The 26,593-nt window shown below is 42.0% G+C and overlaps 1 protein-coding gene across 1 annotated transcript; it reads left to right on the forward strand.

Moving 5' to 3' along the window:
• The first annotated feature begins 1,175 nt into the window (after positions 1–1,175).
• smg6 (SMG6 nonsense mediated mRNA decay factor) lies at positions 1,176–22,462 on the forward strand. The gene is made up of 19 exons (XM_088320998.1): positions 1,176–1,282; positions 2,892–4,151; positions 6,214–6,802; positions 7,874–8,066; positions 8,144–8,254; positions 9,021–9,127; positions 9,226–9,304; positions 9,375–9,665; positions 10,635–10,696; positions 10,778–10,923; positions 10,996–11,124; positions 12,429–12,588; positions 12,648–12,867; positions 12,997–13,167; positions 14,586–14,768; positions 15,789–15,933; positions 16,199–16,422; positions 16,539–16,620; positions 19,767–22,462. The coding sequence occupies exons 1-19, from the start codon at positions 1,195–1,197 to the stop codon at positions 19,895–19,897; spliced, it is 4,371 nt and encodes a 1,456-aa protein (XP_088177124.1). The 5' UTR covers positions 1,176–1,194; the 3' UTR covers positions 19,898–22,462.
• The last annotated feature ends 4,131 nt before the right edge of the window (positions 22,463–26,593 follow it).

Genomic DNA, 26,593 nt, shown 5'->3' on the forward strand with positions numbered 1-26,593 from the left:
ATTCTGAGTGTAAGAATGTTTTTGTTCTGTTTTGTCCCGGAGTTTTTGGACAACTTTTATTTTGGTAAATAAAAGCTTTGATCGTACGCAATTGAGTTCTCCCTTCCTGCCTCCGTTCTGGTCCGGTCAGAAGTGTGTTTTAAACCTAGATTTAAACAGTTCCCTTGAGGTTGCAGATCGAATCTCAGGGGGAAGAGCGTTCCACAGCACCGGGGCCCGAATGGAGAACGCTCTGGAACCTGCGGATCTCTTCTTGGCTCTTGGAAGCGAGCCTTTTAACTAAGACGAGAAAGTTTAATTACATTACCCCGATTTTAGCTAACCTGCATGTCCACCAAAATAAACACGTCAGCTTGTAACTTTAGCGGCTTGTTACATTTTAAAGAAATTCCTCAATTGAATCGGATTCTGAGGGAAGTCAGGGGGCGTGAAAAAATATGAACTCTTATCGCCTAAACCAACAACTTTATCCCCACTTATTTTATGCCTCCTGGTCTACAGAACTGATTTTGAAGGCCTAGATTTCTGAGCCTGGCAACAAGTAATGGCTGAAATGTGATTGCTAAAATGATTGGCTAGCAAAGAACACATCTGAAAGCATCACAGCCAGGGAAAAAGCAATCAAAGGAAACTGAGGGACTATTAGAAATGATTTTATAAGAATTCATGGACAAAATGTTCATAACATCTCATGATTCAGACATTTGGGGGTCAGCCGAGAAGGGCTTGCAGGCCTCGACGGCCCACCACTGGTAACTACAATCTGTATCGGATCATATTTTTAAAGTAACCCTTCCAGCCCTGAATATAAGTCACAAACGTTTTATGTCGAAATACACTAAAATATCGTTTTATTTTCAATTGGATTTCACGTGGAAGAGAGAGTAGTTGCGACATCTAGTGGATATAACGCAGATATGCACCCCAATTGGAGCTGACAATGGACTGTTCGAAACGCGTTGTTTGCAAAATAAGTAAAAACGCGAAATAAAGAAGTGAAAAACAAATGAAGGGTCAATATTCACACAAAAAACAGATAAGATGGACGCTGTGATGACTTTAATTTAAAAAAAATATGACAAAATAGAGTAACGAATCGCACTACGAAATGACGTTTTCACTGAATATGTCTGTCCCTTCTCGGCCTCCGTATCCCTCTGGCGTATAGTGTTGTTGGTGTTGAGGCCAATCAAGATGGCGGAGCAGCTAGACCGAGTGCTTATCTCTGCCGCCGAACTTCGAACACAAGGCGTTAACGCGTCCAATTGTTCATTCGAGCGAGGTATGAACGAAAGGATATCAAAACAGTGACCGAATGACAGCCTTCAGTGATATTTTGAACCTGTCAAACCCGCGTGCGCTTGGCCAGTGTTTACGCGACTGAAGCTAATGCTAACCGTGCTAAATCTAAATCTACCCTAAGAATGGGGTTGCTTTGTTTTTGATTGCGTTCGATATCTTGTTTTAACTGCTTCATGCACGCTTATAATTTAACACAAAACCATGTGCGTAAAATGGCTTACAGTCTACTTAACTAAGAAGTGTACTGACGTCACCAGGGCAACCAAAGAGAGAGTTAGGGAAAGTTGGGAAGTGGTATCTGAATTGATGGCGAACTAAATGCAAACACTTGATTATTTTGGTTTCTCTCAATAGTGGGAATTGTTAACTATCTGTTAAAAGTCCAAAAGCATATACACTACACGAAGTAGAACATGTGATCGCCCATAGAGTGATGGTTTGGGCAGTCGTTGCAAAGGTAGTGATGCATTTATGTTTTACACATAACGTCTAGGATCTTTTGTACTTCCTGGGAGAAAATGTGTGACCTGTTGCCTTCTGGCAAGTGCTACAGATCCCTTAAAGGACTAACATGCTCAGAGACAGTTTATTCCCCTGGCATTCACCACTTTGATCAAGCGCACACGATTATGTAGGGATCAATGAATATTTAGATTTTATTTCTTTACTTTTATAATAATAATAATAATAATTTCCTTGTATTGTCATTCTGTGTAACAATGTACACAGAACGAAATGTCGATTGCATCTGACCCGATGCAGCCGCAGCCAAGAGAGGGCGCCGCCGACCACTATATTTTGCAAAGTGTCGCTGCTAATTGTCATTGCACTATTTTATGATGCACTTGCAGCTTAGGCCAGTCCACAAGCAAAACCTTGTAAATATATGCGATTATTATTTATTTATTTTATAGTTTTTCTTTTAGGTATCTTATGATAGGTTGATCCTGGAGTGTCACTACTAATCTTGTTCTTGATAGGGTTCACTATTTTGTTATCAATGACAATGAAGACAATTCCAATTCACTTGTTGCTTTTCACACAGCCGAATTGGTCACATTCTTTAAGATCAAACTAAATTCCAAGGCATTTGATTTTTTCCAGAATGCAGCATTTAGGTTGACTTCCATTATCTGCACCGCTTATCCTCATTAGGATTGCTGGAGCCCATCCCAGCTTTCTTCGGGCAGCGGACAGCCTGAACTAGTTGCCAGCCAGTCGCAAGGCACCTAGGGACAAACAACTCACTCGCTCATTCATACCTAGGGACAATTCAGACCGGCCAATTAACCTGACACACAGGATTTTGCCTAGAGGAAACCCACACAAGCACTGGGAGAACATGTAAACTCCACACTGGAAGGTTTGATTCCATGACCTCAGAACTGTGCCGCAGACGCGCTAACCACTCATCAACCTTGCCGCCTTTTAAGTCGACTTGTCATCACAATTTGTTTTTCCTTGGAATGACATTTGTATCAATGCACTTTATCTATCTTTGTCGATTGGAATGAATACAGACACATTAGGGCGCAGATGTAAATTTGGGAATTCAGATTGCTAAATGCTTGTTTGTTTTTGGAGTGCAGATGAAGGTTACATGACGAAAAAGCAATGGCGACGACCAGACTTAGCGCGTTACCAGCGAGGACCCGGACAGAGAGGCCAGCGCCGAGCTAGCGACGATGCCGAAAACTCTCAGAGTGACTACAGCGAAACCCTGAGGGCGGACCCTTGCGATCCCAAGCCGAACAACAGTAAAAAGAAAATCCCTGCACACACTGATGAAAAGATGCAAGGTGACGGCGTTAAAACTCCCCAAACCCATAGCGAGGCAGCTCTGGAGAAAGTTGTGGCTGAAAATTGCAGAGGAGGTCTTGACACTCCCGGGTCTGCCAGGACCAAGAAAGCCCGCAAACCTGATCGTGAATTTTACCAACCTGGAAGCCGCCGCAATGTTCCGGTGAAAAATAGCGCAGAGACGCAAAACCTGGATAAGACTGCTTCTGAGAATTGCAATTACAAAGAAAAAGAGGTAAATGTCAACGATAACCACAGGAAACGCTCTCAGGGAAATGCCAAATCTGAGGAACTGAACAAGATTGATTTAAAACAGGTAACGGGAAAAGACACAGTACAAAAACTTGTGGGAAATGTGGAAAAACTTAGCATCAAGGGGAACTCGTCCCGGGAAAATGGCGAGTATACAGCTGGAGAGAGGGCAAAAACAACCAACCAGGGAAAACAGGGGGCTGTGGCGGACTCAGGGAAAAGGGGAAAACGCCAGAAAAGAGGCGGTGTAAAGGAGAAGAGCAATCGCCCTGGGCCAATTGAGAAGGAAAAAGAGAGATCTGAGGGCAGTAAGGACCCCATAGCAAGAGAGACTCGTCCAAATGAGGAAAGGGGAAGAAACAACGCTGATGGAACCAGGGAAGGCCACAGAGGTTCCTTGATGCAGAGGAACGGCGAACAAAAAGGCCAACGCTCCGACCGGGTGAACTTGGACCACCCTGCACCTGCCTCAAAGCGCTATTCCAAATCCGACATCCGACGCTCGCGCCGGCGCACATATAGCAGCAGCTCGGCCGGCAGCGCCACAGGCCTGGACCCGACCAGCAGGCCCGCCCGACCGCCAAGAGGAGCCCGCGGATCTCGCCGTGTCGATCGCATCACTGATGAGGAGTCCTCAGCCGACTCCGGGGAAGGAGGCCGGTTTGGCCGCATCATGGACGGAGCCGGAGATTTTCCTGACAGGTCCAAAGGGGCCATAGTCCCCGGGCGAGGAGTTCTCAAGATCGCCCCCGGGGAAGGCGGCAAACACAGGCCGGCCACTGGAAGCCGTGGCGGAGGTACGTCAATGTCTGGATTGGATACATAAAAGTATATATCTATTTTTTTTATTACAATTCATGAACATTTTACTTGATTCGGACAAGTAAAGGAGAAGTTTTTAATGCAGGGGTCCCTAAACATTTTCCTGTGAGGGCCATTTAACTTTTTCCCTCACGGATAAGGGGTTGGGGTGAGTTTTTAACAGAAAAAGTGCGACGATTGCAAAATAACCTGAATGTAAAAAAACATGATGTTTTTCCAGGAAGACACAATCAAATAACTCTTCTTGATTCTCCGCAAAACAAAAGTCTGAAAAAAATAACATCACTGCGATTAACACTTTTTGTTGAGCCCTGCACAGTTTTAACACGTCCAAGTTCAGCTATGTTGTCAGGGCACTGGACCATTGGTGATATAGATGACTTGCGAAAAGGCAGTACCTTTTTATCTTATTGTCGCACTATTTTTTGTCATTGTACCAGAGCTGATGTTATCTTCATTGAGTGTTTCACATTACAATATAATAACAATAAATTTTATTATTTTCTTCTATTCCATTCTAAGCATTGTAAGTGACAAATGTATTCATTGTCATTGTAACATGTGAAATGCACGATAAAATTAGCCTTTGTCTCTGGTACCGTGACAAAAAAAAATGGTGTGACAATGAGATAAAACCCAACATCTTTTCATATTTCTATATATCTATATTACTGATAGTCCAGTGGTATGAGTTTGGCGCTCTCACTGACACGGCCCAATCCTGTTACAACCAAAAATGCACACTCTTTTTGGGGTTTTTAAAATAAGGGGGACCTCAAAATGCTCTCTGGTATTGTTTAGGGGGCCAGACCAAATGTGATAGATAGATAGATAGATAGATAGATACTTTATTCATCCCCGAAGGGAAATTCACTTTTCCAGCAGCATCCCTAAGCTGAGAACAATCGAAAATAACTGATGGCGGGCTATGTCCGGCCCGCTGGCCATAGTTTGCGGCCCACAGTTTTTGTGCAACACTCATTCTTTGTTTAGTTCTCAGGGTGTTTTTTTTGTCCTCCGCTTCCCATTTAAGACATTGAAATAGAAATGAAAATAGGTTATGTTCAAATAGAAAAAGTTGCTTCTGGGAGTGATTCCTAACCATGATATTAGCCGGACACCCCATAATAACAGTACACCATCCAAATTAAATAAGAACATTGCAGTGATAAATGGATGTAGATATATGTTTGACAAAAAAATCTTCACATGAATAGTTCATCAATTCTTTGCATAGAGTAACTTTATAGACACGCTTATTCGAATGTAGAAAAAAAGCTGTTAGGCTTGTGCATAATTCTTGATGCAAAGAACATGCAATTTTTTTTCTTAAAATCAAATGTGTTCAAACTTGAATTTATAGCTTAATTAAAAAATCTTGATAAACTTGGCTATCTAAACTAACTTAGATATTGTAACTTAAAAAGTATTCGTATCTAAATCAAGTAAGCAACTCCCAGCAACAGATGCTCATCATTTAAGGAGAATCCATAATTTCAAGTTCCAATATTCTGGTACAACATTGTAAAGCCTTTAGGTCACCTAAGAGGAATTCATTTATGAAATTATTTACATGATGACCTTAAAATCTCCCCAATGTATATAACTTAAAAATAATTATAAGCGATGTGTCAATAAATTATTTTAAGATTAATATTTCAGGATTTTCTTTGGGTATTATATGTTATGGCAGTTGCTTGTGGTATGTTTGCAGGCCTGAAATGTTATTTATTTAAAATTCCCCTTTTGTAGGGTAGTATATTCGGTTTTCTTGTTTTGATTTAGATTTTTTTCTATCGTGGAAGAAAAAAATGGAATAGGAGTAGGTAGTTAAAGGCCTCTGCTTTGGCACTTAGGGCACGTGTTTATGTGGTACATTGTATTGTACACCTGATATTGTGCAATATTATGTTTTTTCCTTTTGTTAATTAATATTTGATGTGCATTTTTGTTCTGAGCCCAAATAAAAAGCCACAAACCCAAAAACCTTTGAACTGACAAGAGAGCTGTAACTAAAGTGCGTACACACCCCGGCAGGTATCCTGGTGCTGCCATCTCGCAAAGACCCTGCCAACTCTCCAGAATGGGGGCGACGGAAGCTCTTTGGCGAGGCTCGAGGGGGAGCAGCCGTCAGGGCTAGAGGAGGTCGCGGCGGAAGTACGAGACGGCTATGGGATCCCAACAATCCCGACCAGAAACCGGCACTGGGCCCGACCAGCCGGCACTCCCTCCCGCAGACCGTCTACTCTCAAGGAGGCTTCGGACAGCTTCACTTTCTGGACACGGACGACGAAGTGGCCGGGAGCCCTCCGGTGTTGCGGCAGCAGGCGGCCGCTCTGGCCTACTACAAATTCCAAAAAGCGGACGATCCCTACTCCTGTCCTTCGCCTGTTGCCCAGCGCTACCCCTTCCCTTTGGCGGTGCCCCACCAGGGGGCCAATGGACCGTACGCTCCGGCCCACGCGTACAGAGGTTACCCCCGTTCGGCTGAGGAGGTTGAGCAGCTGGCCAGAGGCGAACTTGGCCGCATGCTGAGAGCGGCTGACGCCCAAGAAGTCCAGCTCAGCAACCTGCTGTCCAGAGACAGAATCAGCGCAGACGGACTGGAACGCATGGCCCAGCTCAGGTTGTCGCAGTGCAAATATTTGTTTTGCTTTTTAACATAAAGCGCAGTCACCCTTCGTTTTTTTTGGGGTGGCGTTCCAAAAAGGTCCCGCGAAAACTGAGTAGTAGGAACATTATTATTTATTTTTTAAAGACTGTACGATTGATGTTAAAACAACTATTATGCTAGTAAATGATGATAGTATTTGAATTTTTCACTATTCAGTAGACTTACCGGAACATTGTGTAATATTTGAGCACTTGCTGTCACTGTATTGTCTACTGTGCCTAATGAGCACAGTGTAGCAGCAATATACTGGACAAACATGGCAACGACTTCTATGGAGGGTTTCCACTGTAAATGATAATTAACATTTATATGATAGTCTATGTATTTTTCTCCTAGTACTCAAATCAACTGAATAAGGTTTTTTGTACCACTACCTCATGTGCGTTCCCTTCTCAAGGTTTCTTCATTTTCTTCATGTTGAGGTTTTTGAGTTTTTCCTTGCCCTCGTGTAGGTTTTAGATCAGGGGATGCTGTCACAATAGTCTGGTTTGCAATAATCTGTTTTCTGTGTAGCCCTTTGAGACTCCTTGTGATTAAGGGCCAAACAAATAGACATGACATGACTTTTATACATTGAAACCGAAGAACAAAATAATAATAGTTCCGCTTTATTGCGCAACCGTAATAAGGACACGATCCACTTTGGTGCCCCCACATGGACGTTTTCTTTTCTGGTCAGCAACCCAAAATGTTGAAAGAGCCATGTTGGACCGATAAAAAAAATCGGAGAAAAAAACTAAGTCTTATATAAGCCTTACAAGTAAGGAACCCCATACTGTATCTTTCTATAATTATTGGAAAGTAAGTAGCGCCAAGGAGCTGCATGCTGATCCAGAGCCGCTTTTTACTGACACCTGGTTTAGCCAATCAGAATGCAGAACACATACACGATGAAAACACGTGAAGTAGCAAAACTCTAATAAGTAAACTGCGATACAGGAAGGGATTACTGTATACATAAATTGTTGGATGACATTTCCGAAAGATCAGGTGATGATGACTAACTCCTATGTTTTATGTCAGGGCGGAGCTTCTGAGTGTGTACGAGCACGTGGTCTTAAGTGACGTGGAGCTGGCCGACTCCCAAAGCGTCGACCAGGCCCTGTGGAAAAACGTCTTCTACCAGGTCATCGAGCGCTTCCGCCAACTGCTCAAGGACCCCGCCGCCGAAAATCCGCAGCGCATACGGAATCTCTTACTCGCGCTGCTTGACGAGGTCGACCGCAATCTAGGAAGGGCACCAAAACTGGCGAGCCGCTCTCGCTGACCTGCACGCGTGTCTTTTCTTTGCAGGGGGCGCGCTTCTTTGACGCTCTGCTCCAGAAGCTGCAGACGGTCTACCAGTTCCAACTGGAAGACTACATGGACGGCATGGCCATCAGGGCGCGGCCATTGCGCAAAACGGTATGCCAAAATTGACCTGGAAAATAGATGTGGAATGAATGTTTTCATGTTTTTACTTCACGGTTCAGGGCATCATGTTCCCAAAAATATTAAACAAAAATTCACAATATCGGACCGCCTTCTCTTTTTTTTCATGGTTCCTTCCGCTGAAGTGATCAATTATTCCCAATTCCTTATTGCTGCGAGCGGGGACCAGCAGAGTGCACTTTTCTCAGGACAGGCGGATCATTTTTTTTAGTTATTTCCTCCTCAAATCAATTGCACTTGTGCAGCTGCGTTTTACTATCCCCAAATCCCATATTGCTTCATGTGGGCACCGGCAGTGCGTATTTTTGTCACTTTTCTTGGAGTGTGTTGAGGAATCGGGGGGCGTTTGTATGGCTGAAACGTACCATTGTGGCCCATCTGAAATAAAAACTGTTGTTGCCGTGACCCATTATCCCCAGTCAAATATTGCTGAGAGCAGAGGCCCAGAGAGAAAATTTGTGTCGTGAGTGGCGGCTCATTGTTTTTCCTGCTCTTTCCTCCTAAATTGAAAAACACCTGTGTGCCCTCTTTCCATTATCCCCGATTATGGCTGCAAGCGGCAAAGAAATATGTTAAAAATGGGGGAGCTAATGTGGCAGATTTCTGCATATCCCTGAAAGATTCTTGTCTCCATTATCCTCCGTAAACAGGGGATTACAGCACCGGGGTTGGGAGTAAAACATTTTTCCAAACATTTTGAGATTGTGCAATCTCAAATAATGAGTGTAACTTCCCTTAGGTGAAGTATGCCCTGATAAGTGCACAGCGCTGCCTGATCTGTCAAGGGGACATCGCTCGCTATCGAGAACAAGCCAGTGAGTCGGCCAACTATGGAAAAGCCCGCAGGTGCGCAACAGGAGTGACTTTGCATATCGATTTAAATTGTGAGGCTTTGCTTTCACTATATATTAATTTCAATATCTGGGAACTATTTTTTTTCTTAGCTGGTACTTGAAAGCCCAGCAAATCGCCCCCAAAAATGGCCGCCCTTACAACCAACTGGCACTTCTGGCGGTCTACACGGTGAGTGACTCAACAGCCGAGCCCCGTTGGCATCCCATATTGATCCACCACCATTGACCCCGACTCACAGAAGCGCAAGATGGACGCTGTCTATTACTACATGCGTAGCCTGGCAGCCTCCAACCCCATCTTGACTGCTAGGGAGAGCCTGACGAGTCTGTTCGAGGAGGCCAAGCGCAAGACTGAGCAGCTGGAGCGCAGCCGGAGGCAAGAAGAACCGGACGGCAGTTCCAGGGGGCCCGCCATCAGGGGGCGAGTCGGGCCCGAGGACGGGGCGCGATCTGAGGTCTGGCTGCACCCTGGTCGACATGCCGGCGATGCTGAGCAAGATGGAGAGCTCAGCAGGCTTGGCGCAAGTGAGGTAAGACGCACAAGCTACCGTATTTTTCAGAGTTTAACGGGCACTCATGTATAACGTTTTCGATTAATATGTGTTATAGAATGTTGTTTTAATTTTTTCTCGACTATAAGCATTGTAGGTGACAAATGTTGAGGCGATGGGGTCACGTGTTCAAAGGAGTGTGGGTGGGGAGATGTGATTACATTTAATGTTTTGAGATTGTGGTCAGCAATATCTTTGTCTAATAAATCATAGCGCAAGAACCGTAATATAATACCGTAATATACTATCTACAGCCTAGCGCAAACCCGTTGCCGAAAACGTGGGTATTTGGGTAAGGAACGGCAACAGCGCTGTGTCCCCGCACACCAGACACAATGTTCAGTGGTGCGGTTTTCTGCTCTCCCCCACATTGTTTACGTCACATTTTTTGGGGAGTTTGTCACCTTTCAATATAGCGGCTACACACAGTCAGATAGCAAATACGAATATGAGCACATATTAACTAATGCCGCGATAGAAAATGCGAATGAGGGCTGCGTTGCATAAAATGTGAACCCAATTTTTTACAGCACTGTTGGCATCGCTTGTTGCCCGGAAGCGGAACAAATTGCATTCACTGTCATCGTTCCTTGAACATTAAAGGAAACTCCGATCATAGACGTACCGCAGTGTTTTGTACTTTGAGCGCGTGCCTTGTGCTCTGTCCCCTGTTTACTCAAAGAATATGGCAGGCGAATGTTAAAGCAATCAAATGTGTTTGATACTCGACGCCAAAGCCCTAACTCTCATGTATAACGCACATCCACAGTTTTATTTTAGGTTAAAAAAGAATACAGTATGCGTGTTAAAAACAAATAAAAAATAGGATTGTCATAAGCGTCGAGCAAAATGGGACAAGAGAACAATCATAATGGACAATATGTCTGCAAGGTTTGGGGGAATTTGAAACATTCCTTGATTACCTTTTGTCTCACGTTTTCTTTTCAGCTCAACAAAAGATTCATCCTTAGTTTCCTGCATGCACACGGAAAGCTCTTCACTAAAGTGGGGTGAGTCAAGTCCGTGTGCTCTAATAACAGGACCTCAAAAAATAGAATAATAGAAAACCCTTTTCTTCTGTGTGATGGCAGGATGGAGTCATTTCCCAGGGTGTCCAGGCGGGTTCTGCAGGAGTTCCGTGCGCTGCTCCAACGCGGCCTGTCACTGCTCGGCAGCACGGAACTTCTGCAGATCATGACAATCAACATGTTCACTGTGCACAACGCCCTCACACGGGGTAAAGCTTGGACACATACACGTATAACGTGAACTGGTTTGACCTACTCGTGCTTCATTGTTTGCATCTCAGGAGGGGGAGATGAAGACGGAGGAGGAGAGCGTCGAACAATGCTGCAGGAACAGAGCATGGAGCTCGGCCTTGCTATGTTTGCACTGATGGTGCAATGCTGCACAAACCTGCTCACTGACAGCCCCAAAGGTACTTTGATGCTATTACAGCTATCGCACAAGTTACAAGTCATGTTTATTTGTATAGCCCCTAATTACAAAGAGTCTCAAAGGGCTGGATAGATCAAAGACTATTGTAAACTACAGACTATTATGACACAAACCCCTAATATTGTCAACATAAAATATAGATTATTCATATGCTATAGAATAGAAGTGTGTTTTAAGATTAGATTTAAACATTTCCACTGAGGTTGCAGATCAAATCTCGAGGGGAAGAGTATTTCACAACTCTGGGGCCCCAATAAAGAATGCTCTCGAACCTGCGGATCTCTTCTTGGCTCTTGGGATGACTAGTACACCAGCATTTTCAGAGCGTAGGCTACGGACCGGAACATTAAATTAAATCTGAAAGATATGAGAGAGCAAGTCCATGCATGATTTTGTAAACTACCAACAGAACCTTAAAATCACATCTTAAGCTATCAGGGAGCCAATGCAGGTTACAATACAGTAAATTTATACGACGTTAATCCGTTCTGAGGTACGTTTGCAAAGAGAAATCGCTATATGGCAATGTATAAGAACCAATGTGTTTTAGCTAATGCGAGCCAAACTGGCGGTACCCCTGATAAAAACATAAAAATAACAAAATGGTATATCTACTATATAACAATTATGTGTAATACATGTCCATATAATTACATAACATAAATAAATTGGAATGTTTAGGAAAAATTAAATTTTATTATACTAGAAGTAGTCGAGTGGAGTTGCAGGTGGATGCAGAGGGGGGGGAGTACAAAGGCAACGTGCCTCAGAAGAGTTACTTGCTTTAATTGCTTCCTTTTTTCTAATAATAGAACAATTAGTTATAGCCATGCAAATTGGCAAGGGTAAGGGCCTTCTTTATATTTCTTGATAATCGCAAGCTTTGTTCAATGGTTATCATGTTTTTGCTTCTCAGTTTAGCATTATTGAAAGCCTTGGATCAATAGCCATCACCCAAAAAAATACAGTTTTGTATTGCGGACACACAAAGTCTTTACAAAGCACACTAGATTATGAATTAAATGAAGAGAAAGGCATTTTGGGAGGCAGTTCAGCCTTTAGCATACCTGCTTATTCATGAAGCCGTGATGCAAACAAATAGCAGACCAGCATCTGAAAAGATGTCGACAAATTGCATCTTGGAGACGTAATTTGAAATGCACACGAACACTGCAAAGATCTTGAGAACGCAAGATAATTTATTATTGATGTTGAAAAATGGAAAATGCCATTTTTATTTCACACTGTAAAGTGAAAACATCGTCTACTGTTTTTTGATCTCAGCCTCCGTGTCCACGTCGGACAAAGACGAACCAGAGGCCTTGCTCAAAGTGTCGGATTTCCCCCCATACTTGCGGGAACTCCTTCCCAGCATCAAAGTTTGGTCAGATTGGATGCTGGGCCACCCAGAGCAGTGGAACCCGCCGCCACCATGCAGCATAGAGTGAGTGCTGCTCGCATAATATTTGTTTATTCCTTGAAAATCTTCACCTCATCTCTCAGAGACAGCCCAGACTTGTGGCAGTGCCTGGCCCACCTGTGTAACGCATTGGCCCGCGTGGACCACGGCGAAGTGCCGCTTTATAAAGCGGACACGGACGAAGCGGAGGGCGACGAGGAGCTCACGTTGCTGCAGCTGAAGGAGGACGGGCTGCTGGCTGGATTTGTTCCCCTATTGGCCGCACCACAGGAGCCCTCTTATGTCGACCGGCTCGCTGACATGGTAACGCCTAACTTCACCGCTATCGGTATTTGTATCCTAACACAACAGCGAAAGCGACATGCCTACAACGAGGCTGGATGCGGAAATAGAGGGCTTATTTTCACACGTCGGTGTGGTGTTTGCGTCCAGGCCATAGCAGCTGACTGCAAACGGGTGACGGTGTTAAAGTACTTCCTGGAGGCTCTCTGCGGACAGGAAGAACCTCTGCTGGCTTTCAAGGGAGGAAAATATGTTTCTGTAGCGCCACCTTCGCCCTCTCTGGAAAGCAGGACCAGACAGGAATCTCTGTCGGACAAGGAGGTGATGTAACGCTTTGAAAATAATAAAATGATGATAACCGCAAATTACGGATTATACAGCGCTTGTGATTATAAAATTCTGCTTTGGTTGGCCGTTTCTTTTTGTGTACAAATAAACACTCGTTAAATTAATCCTAATATGGTTAGCCCTCTCCTTTCGATTGACTTATTTTCCATTTTGAGGGTATGTTAAAGCTAGTTTTATTCATGCACAAAGCGGGAACTTACATTAAATTTGCGTTTTCCTCGAAACATATATTCCACGTGTTTCACTCGTACCTTTACTACTGGGGCGGCCTCGGGCTGCCGTTAGAAAAAATGCATAAATTAGCTGCATCATTGCATAGGCTGCTGGGTTGAAAGCTTGTGACAAAAGTTGTGGCTTGTAGTCCGGAATATTATTAATAATATTATTTTTGTTACTTGCTTTTTTTCTTTTTTTTTCTTTTTGAACAATAATTAAACAAAAGGCAATGGTGACAACATTGTAGTGTTAGGGGATATCAACTATGCCCAAATCATATTCAGAGTCATGTTTATTTGTGACGTTCTTAATCACAAGGAGTCTCAAAGGGCTGCACAGACCACACGTCCAACCTTCATTGTTCGGAAGTAGGGTTCTTTGTTTTTCTATAGTCCATCCATTTTTCCCATTTGTCTTTGAATTGGGTGTCCTTTATTTGAAATGTCATCCTCTCCATTACTAATAATTTTTTACAGTGCACACACACTGCCCCTACTGTGGGGAGCCCTTGTTTATACCATATTTTTGTAATTACTTGTTTCCTCACTGTTAATAAGCTTTTACCTAGTAGCCGACTCATCCTTTTTTGCAATATAGCTCCCGTTAGAATCCTCAAATAGAGCACTTTAACTGTTTTGGGGATCTCATATCCAATTTCTTTTAGAGCTTCCCATAATTTCTTCCGGTGGTCTTGTGTTATTTGACAGGGCCAAAATAAATAAATGTGTCCAATATCTACTGCTACACCTGCTCCCCAGCAAGGTTGCCGAACCCTCCCCCCAAATTTTCCTGATTTTGGGTTTTATAAATGGTAAATGGTTTGCATTTATATAGTGCTTTTCAAGTCAATGAAGACCTCCCAAAGCGCTTTACAATGTGCTTCACACTTACCCATTCACACACACACTCACACACCAATAGGGAGTCAGCCATACACGGCGCCTACCTGCTGATTGGGGGCATTAGGGATTCAGTGTGTTATGAAGAATCCAACCACATTCTCCCAATTGAATCCTCTCCAAATCCTGGAGCTACGGGCTGTGCACTGCGTTTTACAAATATTACACATCTCGTTTTCTGTTATCTGTAATTCTAACTCATGAAAATGATGCAATGTCAAAAGAAAAGTTATCTGTAGTAGTGTCCATTAGGTCAAATTTTCGGTCGTGTTGCAGGCCGACGATGTCATCGTGGAGTCGTCCCTTTCGCCGTCCGAAGACGAGGAATACTACGGAGAAGAGGAGGAGGAGGCAGCAGCAGCGGGAGACAGCGAGAGCGACATCCGGCAGCTGAAAGCTCGGCGTCACGCCCTCGCCAACAAGCTGGTGCAGCAGCAGAAACGCCGCCAGAAAATACAAGTAAGCTCAAGTAGATAGTGAGAAAAATTTTCAATTTAGGGGGGGTTTCTCTCTTTTCTTTCTTAAGGTAATCCCAAATTCTTAAACATGCAAAACGTGAGGAAATACTACATGGATTTTGCCTAAAATGTCTCAATTAAATCGATGTATTTTAGTTATATTTTCTGAGATAATGCGATTTGAAGACTGCATGTCTTGCCTTTGTTATCCTGAGCGTGATGTCAGCGGAGGAACACGAGCACCCTAGCAAGCCAGTCGCCATTATGTTTTATGTAACTAGTCAAAGAGGTTACGAGTGTTCTGGTTTGTTTTTGTGGAGAATGCCTCGGCGTTTTGTAACCCAGGTAATGGTACAACAGGGCGAGGAGCCAAAAAGGGGCTAACTTATAAAATAAACACACACAGAGCCACCAACTGGAGGGGCAAACCGGGACTTATTAACGCGTAGCTGGCCGAGCAAAAAACACTCAGTGAGCGGCCAGGCTAACCGGGAAGCGACAACAAATACCAGCAACGGCTATTGCGATAGATGGACGAACCTGTTGCTAACGCCAGGCTAGCCAGCCAAACAACACACAGTGGGCAGCCAACGAGTACCACCGAGGACAAAAAATAACAGGAAAGCCCTGACGCTATTGGGGAGCACAGAAAAGCCACAACGGCCTACCTCAAAGCAGAAAAGAGTAGTGTGCAATCGCTGTTCACTACAATGGCTGTCTGTTTTGGAGCTAGCCTCACATGTTGTGTTAATGAGATCTGCCATTTTGAAAGTGTTGTGCTTCTTCATTGTTGTCACAGCTTTATAGTTACCAAGCCAGATGGGTCAACTTGACTAAATTCCTGGAGTACCCGGTCACGTGGAATTTTTTGTAACATATTTGCATAATTATGGGGATAACGCTACACGTTCTGTGGCTGATTGGAAAAAAAAAATCTGTATGGGAATACATTTAATAAAGAGTGAAGCATTTTTCCCCACAACGGAGGATTTTTTAAATTGTTTTTATTTTTACTCACCAGGCGGTGCTGCAGACGAGTGGGCAGCTGCAGCTTGAGGTGTGCCCGCTCTACCTGGTACCAGACACAAACGGCTTCATCGACCACTTGGCGGCACTCAAGAAGCTCCTCCAGTGCGGAAGCTACATCGTAATGGTGCCTCTCATCGGTAAAATGCCCCCTAAGGATTTTCTCAACCCAACGTCCTTATTCTAAGTCTCGATATCATTTTGATCAGGATTTAATGACCATTTTTAAAAGTCAGCCACTCTATTTTTTTCCCATTGATTATATAAAAGTGATATAAGTCAACTCAAACTGGTTGATCAGATATGATATTTCTGCCATTTTATTTCGGTCTCGTAAAAGCTATGTATGAAAAGACATCAAAATCCATGAGTGGCGAATTAGATTTCAGTTTTTTTTCTTGGCAGTGATTACAGAGCTAGACGGCCTAGCCAAAGGCCAGGACACTTCGAGTGTGGAAGGAGGAGGAAACGCGGTACACGTGCGCTCGGTGCAGGAGAAGGCACGCCAGGCCGTGCTCTTCTTGGAGCGGACTTTCGACGCACGCGAGCCGCGATTGCGGGCGCTCACCAGTAGGGGGACCCAACTGGATTCCATCGCCTTCCGTAGCGAGGACACCTCAGGACAGCAGGTCAGAGTTCGCTCGTAATTTTCCGGGAATACTCTTCCTTTGAACGATTGTCTTGATCGAGTCAGGGTCCGGTAGGGTTCTCGTTCCAGTCAATCACGAGTCTTTGTTGTCATCAGGGAAACAATGATGATGTCATCCTGTCTTGCTGCCTCCAATACTGCCAGGATAAGCCCCAGGACTTCACACCTGACCAGAAAAGTATGCAACTTATTTAGCGGTGTTCACCATTGTTTCTGATTTGCCTGCATGCTTTTGTACTTTTTTCTATACTTTCAATATAGGGATTAGACGTGGCACTCAAGGATTGACATTTAACGTATATACCGTATTTTCCGCACTATAAGGCGCACCGGATTATAAGGCGCTAAAATGGGAACGTCGACAAAACAGTCAGATAGTTCAGTCCAACTTATTACCCCCTTAACATTCCCAAAGCTTGCAAAGACGCAAATACGTGTCGAGAACACGTGCGAATGCGGTGTCCGTACGATGTCACTCAAATGCATCGTTCCATCATTCGGAAGGTTAAAGTCGTGGGATTCAAGAAATGCCACACATTCCTTAGTTTCTATTTTCTTTTTCGCTCGCAACTTTACCGTGCATATGACAATAAACACTTGGAATTGAGTTGAATTTAAAAATAGACACTCCATTCCATCCATTATCTGCACCGCTTATCACAGAAACATCGAGTTCAGTCTGAAACAAGATACAGGGACAATATAAAACCCGGAGTAGCTCATCGAAGTCGTTGTGTTCATAATAATGTGCAGCCAATGTCCTCTTATATCCATGAGTGCAGTAAATCCAGGAGAATAAAATATTTACGAATACAGAATAGAAAAAAATGCTTTCTGTGTGCCGTCAGCCACGTGCTATACGCATTCATCTTTTTCGGCCAATTGCAGGCTTTGTTTTGCTGTTTAAGCAATGCCAGCCTGTAAATGATAAAAAGGATCCGCCCCATGACCTCCGAATAACTTTAGCCAATAGTGATCGATTCAAATAATGATTGACACATTGGTTAGCCAATGAAACGCCGGTAAATAAATCCCAGCATACACCGCGTACTACTTGGCGTTCGGGGGAAAATCTAGTCGGCGGCTGCAAGTTAGTTGGAAAACTTAATGTTGATCCATAAATAAGGCGCACTGTATTATAAGGCGCATGGTCAGCTTTTGAAAAAAAATAAGGCTTTTAGGTGCGCCTTATAGTGCGGAAAATACGGTACTCTCATAGAAGCGACCCCTAAAACTGCTTCATAATAGCCACATACTGAAAAATACACATCCAAAATGAACAGTCTCTCCTTTTCTTCACCTGTGCATCAATAACCCTGCGAACGACAGAGAAGGAAAACAGAAAGTCTTTCAACGAAATAATATGCCAGCTTTTTAAGCAATTATGGATATAAAATCAGGTGAAAATATGAAGAAACATAGAACGAAATGCACTATGCAAATCAGTGTTTCTGGCACTGTGAGTAAAAATAGTGGGATGATAAGACGAGGCTTTTTCCATCTGTATTACTGGTGGTCTTGTGTAAAGTGTTTGCTCCCTCACCGCCAAGAACCGTGTTCGATTCTGGAAGGAAACAATGTTTTGCGATTTTAATGAGCGACATTTATTGACTATGCAACTGTAAAATTATTCGCCGTCAATGTATTAAGTGCCTAATGGTTATACACGAGAGCTCTTACTGCTGTCTCAATTTCATGGGCCTTGTAGTCCGTTGCACCTTATGTATGAAAAATATATGACAAAAGAACATTTTTTAGGATTGTACCTTAGAATCTGTTGTGCCTTACAGCAGTGTCTGAAACTCATGAGAAAAAGTTAGCAGGGCAGACAACTCTGAAAAGTTGCCTGCCCAGCCATAAAGTTCCCTGCCCCATTTTTCTCAACTTGAAACACAATAAGACGACTAATCGCAAAGAAAAATATTGTTGCAAAGTATCAAGGATTGATAATCAGAATATATCACAGAACAACACTTTAAAATTAAGTTTATTATAAATCTACTTATAACATTCATTGCATGTATATGATATTACATCTCTGTTTTCCATCTGCCATCAGTTTGTACCTGTATTAACTCGTCTTCATTCATGAAATGTTTGCGTTGCGTCGTCTGCTACAAGCCACGTGAACTCCTCTTTCCACGATGCTTTTAATGTACTTTTACGTTTTGTAGCGTCATGAATTTTTTTAGCTTCTTTTGAATCTTCTGGGGCTGAGGTTTTGGCTCGCTTCTTAACCGCTTCTCTATTTTCCTTGTGTTCTCTTCGCGTCTACTTTGGAAAATGGTGCAAATGCACGACCTTATACTGTCGGGAAAGTCCAGAAGCACTAAGTTATTCGATGCAGGCTTCCGATTGGCTGCAGAGTATGCAAATTGCCAAACGAACCAAAATCGTAATAAAGCAAACGTTTTATTTGAAAACAATTAGAAAATAAAAGATAAAAACGAAAGTTTTTTTTTTTTTTTCTTTCTTGAAAAAGTTGTCGGCCACCCGGGCAGAGAAGTTGTGTAAGTTTTACGCCCGATGTAAAAGATGTACGCCCCGGGCGTCCGGGCAGACCTTATTCAGTGTTCATTTTACCTGTGAAAAGTGATGGGTCCCGGGGACTCGCATGCTCAAAAATCTATGGGTCCCAACAGAGATCTATGGCTCCCCAAAATGTAGTGTTATCGAGGTTGAAATCGTAAATCAGCGACAAATAAATAATATAAATCTTTATATTCATTCAGTTTTATTCATCAAATTATGAATTCATTTTCTGCATCAAATTATTGTTGGTAATATACCGATTAAAGGGATAACCACAAACCTGTCTTTTTTTTTTTTTTTCTCCTTTTATACTTCCTTTTTTTCTTAACTTCTTTATACAACATAATCAGTAATATTAATCATCAAAGCAAGTGAGCCGTTTGAGAGCCGGCTCTTTTTAATGAGTTGAGCCAAAAAAGCCGGTTCTCTAAAAAAAGACGGACTTCCTTTCACTATACAACGAGATCTCGTTGGCCGAGATCGGCGTGCAGACGAAAACTCGAACCGCGGGACCAAAACAACAATGGCGGATCTGCCTGACGAAAAGTTTGGAGTGCAGTAAATCTTTGTTTAAAAAAAGTAATTGGTAAATAATGACAATTTTGTGTCAAGAAAGTTGCGTCCCGGGGACGCACGTTGATTTGAGACGATGCGTCCCCAGCAAAAATGATGCGTCTGGGATGCGGGCAAACGAGAACACTGCTTATTTCAAACACTGCTTACAGTGCGGCAAACGGGGTAACTCCATTTGAAACTCGGTCTCGTAACACGTGCGCCTTGTTGTCCTTTCAGACGGGACGGTGCGTCTCCACCGCAAGTTGGTCCTCCTGACGGACGACCGCAACCTTCGCGTGAAAGCTTTGACGCGCAACGTCCCTGTCCGAGACATCCCCGCCTTCCTCAGCTGGGCCAAAGTGGGTTGAAGGTGCAACGCTGACCACTTAGCCTACGACAGGACGCACAGGATGGACCTTCTTGCTCCCAACCCCATCCTCCTCTGTCTCTGGATTATGTGCGTGTCCTCCGGGGATGCCAGGATGTAAGCGCGGCCGTTTGACGGGCAATGGCACGGCGCCACGGAGAAACCCGGGCACCGCATCACGGCGGCTGTGCCGCAGCGGCCTCAAGGAGGCGCCACACTAAGTTGCGGCTTGCTAGTTAGCTAGCTGGCGCACGTATGTGGGTGTTTCCTGACGAGGGAAGTGCTGATTTCACGTAGATGCGTTAAGAAAACGTTTTGTCGCTTTCTGTTAGAGTGAAAACATTTTTCTGTCTTATTTATTTTATGAGCATTTACCATATTTTCCGTATTATAAGGTGTACCCCCCAACAAATGTCTATGCTTTTTTTTTTACATAAGCTGCACCGGACTGACTATAAACTGCATGGAATTGAGATTACAGTAAAGGCTTTCCTGTGTAAGCGTACATATTATTGCAATGCAATTTTATGTGCCACTGGCCTTAATCGCTAAACATTGAATGCAATTGGAATCGAACCCGAATTTTGAGAGTGAAAACTAGAAGTAACCTCTTGGGCCCGGGCTTAAAACGTCAACCATTAAGTCGGGCCGGTTAGGCTTCTCTCTTTTTTTTTAGTGGAAGATCTACACAGCATTCACTTACTTTTACGCAAGTAATTATTTTTCTGAAGTAATAGTATTTTTCCTTGAGTAACACACTTCGGCCCAGAAATGCACACTTCAGCGCCCAAGTTATATTCAGATCCATTTATCATAAAAAACATGCTTACTAGTTGCAAATAGCGAAATTCAAAGAAATTTTCATCCTCTGTGTCACAGTAGAAAATGCGCCGCTTCCTCTTTCCACCTCTTCGTGGCTTACGTCAGACAACATTTGCGCTTCTTGCTAATAGCTTACAAGTTTTACAAATTTTTCTTCTACTTTTCGGCTAAAAAATTCACAATATGCATCTTGTAATCGTCAGAATATGATTTTCTTTTCCGTGCTATTTCCTTCAGTGTCATTTCGCTGCACTTTGCCAAAATGCACGGTTCGGCGCTGCAATTCGAACCGCGCACTTGATTTGAGGGACTCGGCCCTAAGTAAACCCCAAGCTGCGTACTTTAGCCGAAACGCACAAGGCCGAAAAAATCTTAGGGTTAACCTGGGCGCCTAAGTAAGTTATTTTGGTTTGTTGTACAGTGTGAGCATACTGTTTACGCAACGAACGATTTTTGTATGGTAATGTATATGCATATGTTAAATAAAGCTTTAAAAAACATCTAAAAAAAAAGGTTCAGGTTTACTTTGGGCTTGTTCCCTCAAACCAAGATGATCAGTCGGGTTTGGCCGGGCTTGGGCTGATATACCCGCAGGCTGGAATGGGTTGGGTTGGGTTAGGTTGGGCTGGATTTTTTCAGGCCTGATCTTACGGCTAGTGAGAACACTTTCCCACCAAACCACCCATGGTTCAGGTGACGTACCTAATGGCATTCGAGCTCATCCCATTATCACACCATTTTTACTCACAATTTGCATAGTGTATTCTAATAGGTTAAACAGTCTCTCCAATTCTTCGCTTATACACCAATAAACTCTTGATTTAACATGCATAAGTATTTTGTTGAAAGACTTTTTCTTTTTTTCTCTGTTCTCATTCATTGGTGAAGAAATGGAGAGACTCCTTAACATATCAGAATGCACTATGCAAATCAGTGTTCCTTGCCTGTAAGTAAAAATGGTGTGATAATGAAATGAAGTCTAACTCCTTGTCATATGTCATTTGAACCGTTGGCTGTCTAGTTGTAGAGTGCCACCGCCACTACTTGGGTTCGATTCGAGTTGCATGTAGTGTTTTGCAAAATAAGGACAGCTACGTTTATTGATTCGATCAGTCATTGCCCAGTAATTGCTCAAATTTAGTATTAACATAAATCCTGGTATGGACACTACTGTATGCATTTCCAGTATGGTAACATATACCCATAATTACTGAATGCATTTCTAAGCTTTTCCTTCATATTGTCCGGTATATAAGGTTTATACTTATATTGCAGTTTTCTGGCCAAATTAGGATTCTTGGGTGCGCCTTATAGTCTGAAAACTACGGTACTTCGGATGGATGCAAATGCAACATCCCGCTAACCATCTGCTTCATAGTTTAAAGTAGAAAAAAATCCAAAGAGCATATGGTCTGTCATTTTTTGTTACATTTTCTGGCCTGATAGACTTTTTTGAAAATGTTATATAAACATAGGTATTCGTTTTTGATTGCCCCACAGTTAGAGAACGTTATTCATTTTCGCCTTTACCTTCTTCAGTTGCGGTGTTTCTTTGACTCTTCTTTCTTTTTTTAATTTTTTTTCTGGCTGCAAACGTTTATGAAATAGTGTTCCAATATATTATTAAAGTCTTTGTGTTGCAACGATTTTCCATCAGCTTTATTGAAATGTTGCATGTGAGACATGCGGACAGATTAAATATACAGTTATTAGTAAATCCACAATAAATCTTTTCAAATTACCATTGATGTGACATAGTACTTACACGGATCACTTGATAGATTGTCTATGCTCGCAAAGTGTACACTCAGATTATCAGTGTTGGGAGGAACGCATCATAGAGAATAGAACCCAATTACTTTTTCCGATAACGAGTAATTAAATCGTTGTTGATTGAAAAATTGTTTTTAACTCAACCCCTGTTGCAACATGGTGCATTTTTCTGCTACTTTATGAAAGCAGATCATGAATTGCAATGTTTTCTACCCATTGATGGTTCCTACTCAGGGTTGGGCAGGGTTACTTTAACTGGATTACTTTCAATGACTTTTGGATTACTCCAATACCAAATATGCTAATAAAAGACAAAATAAACTAAATATGAATAAAATGATGACTCACAACACATGGTAAGCTTTCTCTCCTGGCTTTGATCTCTTTGATCTCCGGCAAAACAAACATAAAATCCGACAGAAACAAAATGAAAATAAATCCAAACAGCTTGCCAACATCATTTTTGCCGTTCCATGTATTCCGTTACTCCCCAAGCCTGCACAAAATGTAGTCATTTTATTCATATTTAGTTTCTTTTGTCTTTTATTAGCATATTTGGTATTGGAGTAATCCAAAAGTAATTGAAAGTAATCCAGTTAAAGTAACCCTACCCAACCCTGTTCCTACTGTTTGCAGGAGGTAATATACAACCCTCAAACCACATGCAATACATTGCTGACTACAATTTTAGAGCAGGAGGTCGTGTTTGTATGTCCCTACCAAATACAACTGACATTTACTGTGGCACTGTCTAAAGCACCACATACAAGAATGTGTCATTTCTCTCTACTAATATTGTATCGACACCCATCTAGGGCTGCACGATAAATCTGTGATGTGACGTAGTGCAATCGTGTAATTGCAAGACACTGTTTTTTCTTTCAAGGATTTAGAGTTACACTTTGTTATTTGAGTGATGGAGTGTTTGGCTAACCAGAATTGTCACAGTTTGGGCTTTAATAGCGCCGACCAATCGGAAGCAAGTTTAAATGGCACTAGCCAATAAAGGTGAGGCAAACGCTTTGCCACACACCCACCATGTGTCACCAGACAGCAACCCTTACGATGCTCCCCAGAAGAGACAATGTTTTCTTAAGGTTTAAGTGTGTCACTATGATGAAATACTCACCAAAAATAAAAAGAATGCTTTTCCCCCTGAGATTCAGTCTGAAATGAAATCAAATGATCTGCATTTCTATAGCGCTTTTCAAGTCAATGACTTCCCAAAGCGCATTACAATGTGCTCCACATTTCACAATAGCGGCCTTGTATTGCAGCCATGTAAGACGCTCACCTGCTTATTGGGGGTGTTAGGGGTTCAGTGTCTTACCCAAGGACACTTCGACATGTAACACGGACAAGCCGGGATCCCAAGACGAGCGCTCTACCTCCTGAGCTACTGCCGCCCCATGCAACCTCAGTGGAACTGTTTAAATCTAGGCTTAAAACACACTTCTATTCTATAGTTTATGAATGACCTATATTTACTCTTGACGATATCTGTGTATTAATTGTTATTGCAATATCCATTTTGCCCCGGTCATCCTGGAAGGGGAATGAACTCGTGCGGTCCCTTGTCAAGGTTTCATTTTCTTCATGCTGAGATTTTTGAGTTTTTCCTCACCCTCATGTAGGTTTTAGATCAGGGGATGGTGTCATAATAGTCCGTAATTTGTGCAGACCTCCGAGGCTTTTTGTGATTAAAGGCGACTTTGAGACTCCTTGTGATGAAGAGCTATACAAATAAACATGACTTCTTCAGGAAATTCAAACGTGTTTTATTCTGAATGTGATTTAATATAAAATGTAAAATAAAAATGTCAGAGATTAGAATACAATGAAAACGTGTCCTATATTCCTCAAATGCCAAGTGAGGGTAAATCTGTGACTGCATGACAACTGAACGCGGTAGGCTGCATCAGCCTCCTGACAACAGCGCCCGGGCGGCGACCAATCAGCGCGCAGTATGGAGCCTGGGGGTTCTGATTGGCCCGCCGAGCCGCGACGGATTTCCTCGCGCCCGTCATGCGGCCCAAATGCGGATTATTGTACTGCAATATATTAAACCCTTACTGTATATTATATTTTTGTGTTTTTATGAGATTGATTCCTCTGTAAACTTTGTATATTTAATAATTATTAAAAGAGAAAGGAAGCAGAGATCTCTATATAAAACAAATACATTGAAACCATATGTAACAACAAATTAACCCGGAAACTCAAATAAAGTAGTAAATACTCGGACTACAAAAATCCATAAAAACCTTTCTTCTTAATTTTATTTTTTGTCTTTTAAATCTTTTAATACATGTTTAAAGTGTTGCGTTAAATTTCGTTGTAAATTATGTGATCTACGCCGTTTAATCAATTACAATAAAGACAATTCTATTCTAATTCTGCATGGGAATTCGTTAAAAACTTTACCTTGAATGGAAATCTAATTTTAAAAACATTATAAACGGGAAAAAAATAGAGTTTAGATACATATTTTGAAATGAAACATTACCGATTGCTAGATCATGTATTTAGAAATATTGTTCATGTCGAAGATTTTTCAGGCCAGGTAAGAATCAATTTTATTTGAAAACACAAATAAAATAAATCTAAAATGAAATCAAACAGAAAAGTTCCTATATTAAAGTAAACATTTTTATATAAAAAAAGAAAGAAATACTTTTAAATTAATCGTTTACGTTATTGTTTTGCACAGTTGAGAAACTCTACAACAGATTATATGATTTAATTGTGAGCCTCTGGAAGATCCCCAGCCCTACAGCTGAGGCACACTTTTTGTCCCATTGATATACAAGAGATTAGATTTTAGTGGAGGAAAAAACATGTTGATGACAAAAATACCTAAATAATCGTTTTATAATCAAATCCTACATCCCCAAATCATGATTTCATTGCGAGCCTCTGGAAGATCCCCAGCCCTACAGCTGAGGCACACTTTTTGTCCCATTGATATACAAGAGATTAGATTTTAGTGGAGGAAAAAACATGTTGATGATAAAAATACCTAAATAATCGTTTTATAATCAAATCCTACATCCCCAAATCATGATTTCATTGTGAGCCTCTAGAAGATCCCCAGCCCTACAGCTGAGGCACACTTTTTGTCCCATTGATATACAAGAGATTAGATTTTAGTGGAGGAAAAAACATGTTGATGATAAAAATACCTAAATAATCGTTTTATAATCAAATCCTACATCCCCAAATCATGATTTCATTGTGAGCCTCTGGAAGATCCCCAGCCCTACAGCTGAGGAGCATTTTTTTGCCATTGATTTTCTAGGTATTAAATGTTAGTGGAGGAAAAAAAAAACAAGTTGACAAAAAACCCAACCTCAATAATCCTTTTATAATCAAATCTTACGTCTCTGAATCAGGATTTCATTGTGAGCCTCTGGAAGATCCCCAGCCCTACAACTGAGGCACACTTTTTGTGCCATTGATCTACAAGAGATTATATGTTAGTTGAAGAAAAAAACATGTTGACAATAAAAAAAAACCTTCAATAATTGTTTTATAATCAAATCCTACATCCCTAAATCATGATTTCATAGTGAGCCTCTGGAAGATCCCCAGCCCTACAACTGATGTACACTTTGTGTCCCATTGATTTACTAGTCCGTCCCCCACAAGAATGTTTTCTTTACCATGTGGCCCCTAAACTCAAATAGTTTTCACACCTCTTCCCTATATATTACATATATATCCGTATATTCTTTTTTAAATTTTCTTCTTGTCTTTTAAGTATTTGACTACATATTCATCTTCGAGTGCTACAAATAATATCAATGTAAATAACAAGTCCAGAGTCCGCCCATTTCCTTCTCAGGATAACTCGGAGGCGGTGATGCATGCTTTCATATAATTTCGTTTAGATGTGTGTAATGCCCTGCTCTCCGGTCTTCCCAAAAAGAAAATTGCTAGCTTACAGCTACTACATAATTCAGCAGTGTGCTAACGGGGGCAAGTTTTAAAATCGTTTTTTTGGCTCTCCGTGCATTTCAGGGTCAATTTTAAGATGCTTGTATTATTTTTGAAGTCCTTATTGGTTTCGGGACATCTTACAGTATCCGTCTGATTTACTTTA

Source organism: Urocampus carinirostris, chromosome 17 (genome assembly GCF_059441175.1).
Source record: "Urocampus carinirostris isolate Australia breed hairy pipefish chromosome 17, RoL_Ucar_1.0, whole genome shotgun sequence".
NCBI lineage: Eukaryota > Metazoa > Chordata > Actinopteri > Syngnathiformes > Syngnathidae > Urocampus > Urocampus carinirostris.